Genomic DNA, 11697 nt, shown 5'->3' with positions numbered 1-11697 from the left:
CTTTTTTAAGAGTGTAAAATTGATATATATATATATATATATATATATATATAATGTTATTTTTAATTTCTTCACATTACTATGATCTCGGGCTGTACAGACACTGCGGTATGTCAAATTCGCGCCACAAAGACGTTTCTCATTAGTCAGTTTCCCAAGTTACTCTGTACTCTGGTTTACAGTGCAGCACTAACATGAAACGGAAAAAAAACAACCAATTACACATTTCTTTCTAAAGAAGCCCACTCTTGGTAAGAATCAATGTTAAGTGAATTTATCATTTATATTGTTGTTTTTCCCCTGCGCAATGTGATGTTTAGCTGCAATACGTTTTGATAAAGCCCTTTTTCATGTAGAATGTTTTGATGCCAGCAGAGCAGAAATCCAAGTACCTGTTTTTATGATGACTTTAAATTTGTAGCTAAACCGGGATAGCTAGCTGTATGTTTTTTTTTTTTTTTCTCGTCACTTTAACTGGACAGTCAGCTCGTCCAAGTATCACCCTACCTGCCATAGCATAGCGTTTTATTATAGCATAGTGGCTGTGTATTTGCATTTATAGTGACCCGGCCTGTGCGCCAGGCAGCACCGGGACCTCTGCGACCGGTTTCCCCCGCCTGAAGTACTGTACTACTTCCTATCATCGATTTATACAGGCAAAAGAATATTAGAATAGAGTGAGAAACTGTGTGCTAAACTCGTTCAAAGCACGAGTCACAGTGTCAGCACCAGTCCCAGTGTCAGCACCAGTCCCAGCAGTATCAGCACCAGTCTTACCGGTCAGCAGCAGTTACCAATCCCAGCAGTGTAAGGCAACTTAAGTAGCAGTGAACCAAATGCAAGTCAATAAAGGTATGAACCCATCTACTTATTAATAGTGATGTTATATTCTTGTCCTTTTAAAATCACATATTTCTGACAGTGTGAATATGGTCATTGTAGGTTGCTGTGGTTTTGCTGGGAGACAATTAGTTTTAATCTTTGAAATAATATGGGTCATCAAATTTTAACATTAACATCATCATCCAAGAGACTTAATATTGCTTTGCAGTTTACACGAACAGTCTCCAGGCTTTGTAAGATGATAACTTTTACCTTTGTAACATGAACAGGATCTGCAAGAGGTTTGTTCAACTTTTTTTTTTTTTTTTTTTTTGCCTCAGTAAAAATCTAAATGTTTATTTGTACATTGTATGTTTGCTCGTACATATGTGTGCTCATACAAACGTTTCAAGAAAGACAGTAGTCTTAAGCCTATGTTGCTTTGATGTCGTGCCAAGTGGAGTGGGCTACCCGGGGGGGGGGTTCAAACCAAATCTTGCTTAGGGCCCCCAAAAGGCTAGAAACAGTCCTGTCTATTACCAGTACAAAACACACACACACACACACACACACACACACACACACACACACACACACACACACACACACACACACACACACACACACACACACACACACACACACACACACACACACAGAGGCAGCAGTTGTACAGTGTTATACAAGGAAAATAACAAGATATACTCATGACACATTAAGTGTTGAGATGACGATATCACATTATTTTTACATTAGTAGCCTATTATTTATTTTACAGTTGTCACACACAGCCTACATAAAATAATAATAATAATAATAATAATAATAATAATAATAATAATACACATTTCAAGAATCACAAATGTATACAAATTCTGCCACCCTTTTATACAGTTGGGTTTTTACTGGAACAATCTAGGAGGTAAAGTACTTGCTTGCTAGCTGTCTGTCTGTCCATCCATCTAGTGCAGGAGTTGTTAACCCATGGTCCTAAAGAGAGCCTCAATCCTGCAGCGGCTCCCCTATAACTTTCCTGCCTTATCGGAGCGCCTATCAGTCTGCGAGTGAACGGCGGTGTGAGCCGTGTCTTAGAGCGCAGAACCTTCAAAGTAAAAAAAAATAAGATCCTATTAATTTGGAATAGCATTAAAAAATTGACGCAGACGTCTTCTTTTCATCCTTTCTTCATTCATCCCTTCCTCTTTTCTTTTGATATTTAGCGGAGAAATTGAACTTTTTATAGACCTCCTCGGAGTCTCCTCCCCACTCTCTCCCTCGCTTCTGAGCTCCGTCAGCGGGCACAGTGCCGGGTTTTGTCCCCCGCCTTTAGCGCAAAATGCCCCGGCTTGGCCCGTGTGGGTTTCCCGTCGCAGCCCCCAAGTGCTTCGTAGGCAGTTGCCCTCTATAATAGGCGCAGTCGAGCCGAAAGAGAGCACCAGACTCCAGCGGAGAGATAGCAGCAGCAGCGCCGCACACGAATACACCCGGCACAGAATAGAAATGGGGACTCGGTCGAATTTACGAAGCGGTTCCCGTACTCGAAATTTCAAAGGTAAGTAAAAATAAATACTGAATCTTATAGCAGTATGGATTTACATTGACAATGATGTGTTTTATTTATTTATTTTTTTTGTCATTTATTTTAAGTTTTTGTTAAGTTTAACACGCAGTGAGGAGCAACTAATAACATAAATGAGCAGATAGACTTCGTTTGTTTATTTTTTTCATCTCTTTTCAAATATTCATTTATGTACTTTGAAATGTTATATATTTGATCATTCACATATATATTCAACAAAATCTATATTATATTATTAAATATACGGGTTTAGTCTATGTATGTATTTCTTTGTATCGCTTGTTTTGAGTTTGCGAACATGGTCCTTTTAGTATTCCTTATTTTTAGTCGTTTTTCCGTTTGATAGAAATGTCAGACATGCTCAGTGAATATCAGGGTCTGCTGCTGTGTATTATAAAGAGATTTCAGACATGCTCAATCAATATCAGTATCTGCTGCTGTGTATTATAAAGAGATTTCAGACATGCTCAATCAATATCAGTATCTGCTGCTGTGTATTATAAAGAGATTTCAGACATGCTCAATCAATATCTGGAGCAGCAGTGTGGAGTAGTGGTCAGGGGGGCTCTGTACTCTTGACCGGAGGCTCATGTGTGGGTTCAGTCCCAGGTGGGGACACACACACTGCTGCAAGACCCTTGAGCAAGCAGGTACTTTACCTAGATTGCTCCATTAAAAAACCCAACTGTATAAATGGGTAATTGTATGTAAATAATAATATCACAATTGTAAGTCACCCTGGATAAAGGTGTCTGCTAAGAAATAAAATATCAGAGTCTGCTAAACAGTAGAATGTATGCTGTGCCATAGGAGTCTCATTGAAACTGCTGTGCCTTAGGAGTCTCATTGAAACTGCTGTGCATTATGATTCTCATTGAAACTGCTGTGCCATAGGAGTCTCATTGAAACTGCTGTGCCATAGGAGTCTCATTGAAACTGCTGTGCTTTAGGAGTCTCATTGAAACTGCTGTGCCTTAGGAGTCTCATTGAAACTGCTGTGCCATAGGAGTCTCATTGAAACTGCTGTGCCATAGGAGTCTCATTGAAACTGCTGTGCCATAGGAGTCTCATAGAAACTGCTGTGCCATAGGAGTCTCATTGAAACTGCTGTGCCATAGGAGTCTCATTGAAACTGCTGTGCCATATGATTCTCATTGAAACTGCTGTGCCATAGGAGTCTCATTGAAACTGCTGTGCAATAGGGAGTCTCATTGAAACTGCTGTGCAATAGGGAGTCTCATTTAAACTGGGGCAGCAGTGTGGAGTAGTGGTTAGGGCTCTGGACTCTTGACGGGAGGGTTGTGGGTTCAATCCCCAGTGGGGGACACTGCTGTTGTACCCTTGAGCAAGGTACTTTACCTAGATTTCTCCAGTAAAAACCAACTATATAAATGGGTAATTGTATGTAAAAATAATGTGATATCTGTATAATGTGAAATAATGTATAATGTGATATCTTGTAACAATTGTAAGTCGCCCTGGATAAGGGCGTCTGCTAAAAAATAAATAATAATAATAATAAACTGCTGTGCCATAGGAGTCTCGTTGAAACTGCTGTGCAATAGGAGTGTCATTGAAACTGCTGTGCCATAGGAGTCTCATTGAAACTGGCATAGTCTTTTTTTACTGAAGTTTTGCCATAGGAGGGAGTCTCATTGAAACTGCTGTGCCATAGGGAGTCTTATTGAAACTGGCATAGTCTTTTTTTACTGAAGTTTATGCCATAGGGCTTCATCAGCAGGTTACAAGCTGACAAGCTAATTATTAAGTTGTATACCCTGTGTGTGTGTATGCGTGTTCATGTCTCTCTGTGTGTCAGTGTGCGTATTTCTCTGTGCATGTGTCACTGTGTGCTTGTTTCAGAATGTGCACCTGTGTCTCTGTGTTTGCGTGTCTATGATGTAAATCAATCATTCTGGTTTTCAAACAGCTTGCAGGGCACTAGTGAATCACTCAAATTGTGAATGAATGTAAATAAATAAATTAAACAAACTAATGAGAGAGTGGGAGGGAGGAAAAGGAAGTGAGAGAAAGAACAGCAAGAGGGAAAGCGAGAACGAGTGACTCATTTGGAAGTGTAAAGGGATGAACTAATGAATGAATCAACAAATTAATCACTGGAATTCTCGATACTGAAAGATAGATAGAAGTTTATAACCGTTTGTCTGAGGGATGCTGTGACAGGAAATGACCGAGGTTGAGACTCAGAGACAGTTTAAACGTTCAAAAATAAAGTTTTTAATAAACAAAAATACAAAATAAACCGGCACAAGGGCCAAACAAAAAGGTTTTAAACATAAAATAAACACAAAACAAAAAAAGCAAAACTTACAAAAATAAAGGTTTCCAGGCTGGGCGTTGCCTTCACTGGATTCAAAAACAAACAAACAGAAAAACAGCACACACAAAACACTCTTGTTTCTTCTCCTTCTAGAACACTCCCCCTAGCCAGGGCCTCTCCCCTGGCTTTTATCCCCTGTGGCTGGAGCCCAATTAATCAATAACTGCTGATTATTCAATTAAGGCTCCAGCCACATTCTCACATGTTTTCCTGGCACGGAGGAATTTAACCCCCTCCCTGCCAGTCCCAACCACGTTCATAAAGACGGGGCAGTCCCCCGTCACAGATGCCTTTTCAAGCAGTCACCCCCTCAAATGTTAACATCAAAGCATATCAAAGTTTAGTTTCTTTTTTTTTTTGGAATCGTCAATTATTTTTACCCCGTGATTTCTCCCCAATTTGGAATGCCCAATTGTTTTTAAGACAGCCCCTGTCTCACTGCTTCTACAACCCCCCACCCCACCCCACCTCCCCACCTCCCCTCCTCCCCCCCCACCCCCGCAGTGACTCCTCCTCGGCTGGGAGAGGCTGGAGACAGACAAGCGCACTCAAGCTTTAGTCCTCTGAAACAACACCGTACTTCAAGCTGTCAAGTCAAGCTGTCCACTTTCTTCTTTCTTTGTTTTTTTGTTTCTTTCTTTCACACTGCAAGCCCAGTGTAACACAGCCGGCTCACAGGCAGGCAGGCAGGTAGGCAGGCGGGCGTCTGGCCACCCACAGGAGTCACTGGTGTGCGGTGAGACCGTGATTACCCAGCTGACTTGAGCCCCCCTGCCTGGGTGGCACTCTGCTAATTGTGCACTGTCCCCTGGGAGCCCCTTGGAAATCCTCTAGGAATCCCCTAGGTACCTCCTAGGAGCTCCTGGCCACAGCTGGCGATGGCATAGGCCCGGATTCGAAACAGTGCATTCTGCACTCCAGGGTGTGCCTTTACAGGATGCACCACTCGGGAGTCCCCTATTATTGTTAAAGATAATAAAATATTATAATCAGATTTGTAGGTCAACAGATCCACCATAAATAAAGTGGCTTCTTGTTCCTGATGAAGTCATTTCCACCGTGCTGCTGATGTGCTGCTGTGTGAGAGTGCTAATCTGGAGTGAAATGTGTTCAGGCTTTCACACACACACATTGAGAGAGACACACACATTGAGAGACACACATACGCACACTGGAGCACACACACACACATTGAGAGAGACACACACTGAGACACACATACATTGCAAGAGAAGCACACTGAGACACACACACACATTGAGAGAGAAACACACTGAGACACACATTGAGACACACACACACATTGAGAGAGAAACACACTGAGACACACATTGAGAGACACACACTGAGATACACACATTGAGAGAGACACACACACACACATTGAGAGAGACACACACACAGAGAAACACACTGAGACACACACACACATTGAGAGAGAAACACACTGAGACACACATTGAGACACACACACACACACATTGAGAGAGACACACACTGCGACACACACATTGAGAGAGAGACACACACACACATTGAGAGAGACACACACTGAGACACACACACACATTGAGAGAGAAACACACTGACACACACACACACACATTGAGAGAGAAACACACTGAGACACACATTGAGAGAGAAACACACTGAGACACACACACACATTGAGAGAGAAACACACTGAGACACACACACACATTGAGAGAGAAACACACTGAGACACACACACACTGAGAGAGAAACACAACAAGACACACATTGAAACACACACACACACATTGAGAGAGACACACACTGCGACACACACATTGAGAGAGAGACACACACACACACATTGAGAGAGACACACACTGAGACACACACACACATTGAGAGAGAAACACACTGAGACACACACACACATTGAGAGAGACACACACTGAGACACACACACATTGAGAGAGACACACACTGAGACACACACACATTGAGAGAGACACACACTGAGACACACACACATTGAGAGAGAAACACACTGAGACACACACACACATTGAGAGAGAAACACACTGAGACACACATTGAGAGAGAAACAAACTGAGACACACACACATTGAGAGAGAAACACACTGAGACACACACACATTGAGAGAGAAACACACTGAGACACACACACACTGAGAGAGAAACACACCAAGACACAAATTGAGATACACACACACACACATTGAGAGAGACACACACTGAGACACACACATTGAGAGAGAGACACACACACATTGAGAGAGACACACACTGAGACACACACACACAGAAATACACCGAGACACACACACACACACACACACACACACACACATTGAGAGAGACACACACACACATTGAGATAGACACACACTGAGACACACACACACATTGAGAGACACACACACAGAGACACACACACACACATTGAGAGAGACACACACTGAGACAAACACACACACATATACACACACATTGAGATAGAAACACACCGAGACACAGACACACATTGAGAGACATACACACACACACACACATTGACAGTGTTCTCCTCTATTCATTGTCTTCCTTGAATTATAGAAGGCGTTCCTGTTTTTCAGAGTATTCGGGTTCCTCTATAAATGTCACCAAAGTTTCCGAGCCTCTCTCTGAGTGACTGTTCGCCCAGTCAGTTCTGTTATGTGCTGAGAATATTATATCATTGGGTCACTCGGGGTCAGGGGTCACTCTTAGAGAGATCTATGACAGACAACTGAATAAATGTTCATTGAGATATGACTTCAAATCTGTCTGTCTATTTGTTTATCTGCCTTTCTGTCTTGTCTGTCATTCTGTTTATCTATCAGTCTATCTCTCTCCCCTCCCTTTTCCTCTCTCACACTCTCTCCTCTCTTTCCCCACGCAGGCTCGGTGTCTGTCTGGCTGTTGCTCTGGCTGGCAGTCTGCTCCCCTAGCCCTGCCTATTCCTGCCCCAGGCTGTGTGTCTGTTACCCCTCCCCGATGATGGTCAGCTGCCAGTCTCAGAACTTCTCGGCGGTGCCGGCCAGCATTCCCTACGACAGCCAGAGAGTGTTCCTCCAAAACAACCGCATCACAGAGCTGCGGGCGCAGTCCTTCGGCTTCCAGACACAGGTACCGTCTTACCCTGTTCACACTTCACAATTATTTGTAACCCCTTTTTCTCCCCCAATTTATAAATTGTTTTTAAGACTATGTCTGCCTCACCACTGCTGCTGCTGCTGCGATCTCCCCCGCAGCGACTCCTTCTCGGCTGGGAGAGGCTGGAGATAGACAAACGCACTCAGGCTTTTGTCCTCCGAAACAACAACGTGCAAGCCCACACAATAATCTAAATGTAATTCAATTCCAGTACTTATTTTGTTCATATATGTAGTCTTTTACAGAGTTTTTTAAACATACATATATAATTACAGGAAGGTAGGATGTTGGAGACAAATAGAAAATGTATGGGGGGGTCCCTCTTTTAAGAGACACTATTTAACTGTCCCTTGAGTGCAGGTCTCTTAATCGAGGTTTGACTGTAACTCAAAATTGAGCTTGAAAATGATCTTCCTCTCTCTCCCCCACCTCTCTCTCTCCCTCTCATCAGGTCCTGTGGCTCTACTCCAAAAATATCAGCTCCATCATACCCGATTCCTTCAGCGACATGCGAGATCTGGAGGAGCTGGACCTGGGGGATAACCCCTCCCTGCGCACCCTCCATTCCGACTCCTTCCGGGGGCTGGACAAGCTGCAGAGCCTGCACATATACCGCTGCCAGCTGGGGACCCTGCCCGGAAACATCTTCAAAAAACTCTACAGCCTGCAGTTCCTTTACCTGCAGGACAACCTGCTGCAACACATCCAGGTGAGAGAGAGAGAGAGAGTTAGACCTCCTATCTAATACAGTGCACCTCCAACCCTGCTCCTGGAGCCCCCCCATCCCCCCCCCATCCTATCTAATACAGTGTGTCTCCAACCCTGCTCCTGGAGCCCCCCCCCATCCCCCCTCATCCTATCTAATACAGGGTGTCTCCAACCCTGCTCCTGGAGAGCCCCCTCTATCCTATCTAATACAGTGTGTCTCAATCCTGCTCCTGGAGAGCCCCCTCTATCCTATCTAATAGTGTGTCTCAATCCTGCTCTTGGAGAGCCCCCTCTATCCTATCTAATTATTATTATTATTATTATTATTATTATTATTATTATTATTATTATTATTATTATTATTTATTTCTTAGCAGACGCCCTTATCCAGGGCGACTTACAATTGTTAGAAGATATCACATTATACATTATTTCACATTATACAGATATCACATTATTTTACATACAATTACCCATTTATACAGTTGGGTTTTTTACTGGAGCAATCTAGGTAAAGTACCTTGCTCAAGGGTACAACAGCAGTGTCCCCCACTGGGGATTGAAACCACAACCCTCCGGTCAAGAGTCCGGAGGGTTGTGGGTTCAACCCTGCTCCTGGAGAGCCCCCTCTATCCTATCTAATACAGTGTGTCTCAATCCTGCTCCTGGGGGGGGTGGGGGGGGGGTGGGGTGACAGGAGGCAGATACATACAGGAGAGCTATAACACAAATAATTTTAATTTCATAATTTAACATACAACTTTTTGGTAGTACTGAATTTTCATGTGCCAAATATTAATCTCTGTCCCTCCCCTTCCCCCTCCCTCTCTCTCCCCCTCTCAGGACAATCTCTTCTCAGACCTGGTGAATCTCACTCACCTCTTCCTCCACGGCAACCGAATCCGAGTACTGTCCGAAAATGTCTTCAGAGGGCTGGTCAACCTGGACAGGCTCCTCCTCCATGAGAACCGAGTGCGACAGGTCAACCGCAAAGCCTTCAGGGACCTGGGTCACCTCACCACCCTCTTCCTCTTCAACAACGCCCTAACAGACCTCCCTGCTTCGGCCCTCTCCGATCTCTCGTCCCTGCAGTTCCTCAGAGTCAACGGAAACCCCTGGACCTGCTCCTGCCAGGCCCGCCCTCTCTGGGAATGGTTCCGTCAGGTCCGGATCTCCAGCTCCGAGCTCCTCTGCACCGGTCCCGAGGAGAGGAAAGGTCTAGATTTGAGGTTCTTGAGAGAAATCGATTTCGCTCCCTGCCCCATGATGCCTTACTATCCGAGAGCCCGCGTCACTTACACCTTCAGCACCAGAACGAGATGGTGGTTCCCCAAATCGGGCAAGGCAAGCGGGGGGAATTCGGACAAATCTAAAGGCTTGGATGGAAAGAAAGGACAACAGCAAGACAACAGTTACATCAGTCCAGATAAAAGTCAAACCAAAAGTTACGAAGCTGAGTCCACATTGACGAAAGTTAAAGAGCAAGACTACTGGGAGAAATATGAAAACGAAGACTCCACTATTCGTTGTTACAAATTGGATTGTTTGAAAGAAGCAAACGGGAAATCCAGAGGCGTTTGTCCAGACGCGTCCCTCTTTCTCCTCTCTCTCTCCCTCACTCTCACCCTCTCCCTCTCTCTCACCCTCCACTTTCTTTTTCCTGAAACCATGTGAAGAGCATTTGTGAATTTCCCCTTAAAGTCTATATTGAAAAGATATTACAATTCAATTACTGCTCTGCAGTGTTGAGTTTCCTATAGACCAGCTCTGCTCTGAAACTGCTGTGCGATAATGAGTCTTATTGAAACTGCTGTGCAATAGGGAGTCTTATTGAAACTGCTGTGCGATAATGAGTCTTATTGAAACTACTGTGCGATAATGAGTCTTATTTAAACTGCTGTGCAATAGGGAGTCTTATTTAAACTGCTGTGCAATAGGGAGTCTTATTGAAACTGTTGTGCAATAGGGAGTCTTATTGAACTGCTGTGTGATAGGGAGTCTCATTAAAACTGCTGTGTAATAGGGAGTCTCATAGAAACTGCTGTGCAATAGGATGAGTCTCATTAAAACTGTTGTGTGACAGGGAGTCTTATTGAAACTGCTGTGTGATAGGGAGTCTTATTGAAACTGCTGTGTGATAGGGAGTCTCTTTGAAACTGCTGTGCGATAGGGAGTCTTATTGAAACTTCTGTGCAATAGGGAGTCTCATTGAAACTGCTGTGTGATAGGGAGTCTTATTGAAACTGCTGTGCAATAGGGAGTCTCATTGAAACTGCTGTGTGATAGGGAGTCTTATTGAAACTGCTGTGTGATAGGGAATCTTATTGAAATTGCTGTGTAATAGGGAGTCTCATTGAAACTGCTGTGCGATAGGGAGTCTCATTGAAAGTGTTTGAGAGAGACACAGGGAAAGCACTGTTTTAAAAGGAACTAATCTAAAAAGTTATATAAAAACTCGCTCTGTACAGCTCTGCAGTGTTGAGTTTCCTACAGACCTGCTTTGTGCAGCTCTGCAGTGTTGAGTTTAATATAGACCTGCTCTGTGAAGCTCAGCAGTGTTGTTCCCTATAGACCTGCTCTGTGCAGCTCAGCAGTGTTGAGTTTCCTATAGACCTGCTCTGTGCAGCTCTGCCGTCTTTAATTTCCTACAGACCTGCTCTGTGCAGCTCTGCAGTGTTGAGTTTCCTATAGACCTGCTCTGTGCAGCTCTGCAGTGTTGAGTTTCCTACAGACCTGCTCTGTGCAGCTCTGCAGTGTTGAGTTTCCTATAGACCTGCTCTGTGCAGCTCTGCAGTGTTGTTCCCTATAGACCTGCTCTGTGCAGCTCTGCAGTGTTGAGTTTCCTATAGACCTGCTCTGTGCAGCTCTGCAGTGTTGTGTTTCCTATAGACCTGCTCTGTGCAGCTCTGCAGTGTTGAGTTTAATATAGACCTGCTCTGTGCAGCTCTGCAGTGTTGTTCCCTATAGACCTGCTCTGTGCAGCTCAGCAGTGTTGAGTTTCCTATAGACCTGCTCTGTGCAGCTCTGCCGTCTTTAATTTCCTACAGACCTGCTCTGTGCAGCTCTGCAGTGTTGAGTTTCC

General features: G+C 44.0%; 1 protein-coding gene across 1 annotated transcript; it reads left to right on the top strand.

Annotated features, from left to right (window-relative positions):
- The first annotated feature begins 2322 nt into the window (after positions 1-2322).
- LOC131705177 (reticulon-4 receptor-like 2) lies at positions 2323-11262 on the top strand. Its single transcript, XM_059007428.1, has 4 exons — positions 2323-2374; positions 7654-7880; positions 8359-8616; positions 9459-11262. Exons 1-4 carry the CDS (start codon positions 2323-2325, stop codon positions 10287-10289), a joined length of 1368 nt encoding a protein of 455 aa, XP_058863411.1. The 3' UTR covers positions 10290-11262.
- The last annotated feature ends 435 nt before the right edge of the window (positions 11263-11697 follow it).

Source organism: Acipenser ruthenus, chromosome 35, assembly GCF_902713425.1.
Source record: "Acipenser ruthenus chromosome 35, fAciRut3.2 maternal haplotype, whole genome shotgun sequence".
NCBI lineage: Eukaryota > Metazoa > Chordata > Actinopteri > Acipenseriformes > Acipenseridae > Acipenser > Acipenser ruthenus.
Note: the sequence above shows the minus strand (reverse complement) of the source record. Positions and strands in the feature narration are given on the sequence as shown.

Excerpts from the sequence above, each read along its gene's own strand:
- LOC131705177 (XM_059007428.1), top strand. The coding sequence starts at position 2,323 with ATGGGGACTCGGTCGAATTTACGAAGCGGTTCCCGTACTCGAAATTTC. Across the intron at positions 2,375-7,653 it reads CCGTACTCGAAATTTCAAAG|GCTCGGTGTCTGTCTGGCTG; the intron begins GTAAGTAAAAAT and ends TTCCCCACGCAG. Across the intron at positions 8,617-9,458 it reads ACCTGCTGCAACACATCCAG|GACAATCTCTTCTCAGACCT; the intron begins GTGAGAGAGAGA and ends TCCCCCTCTCAG.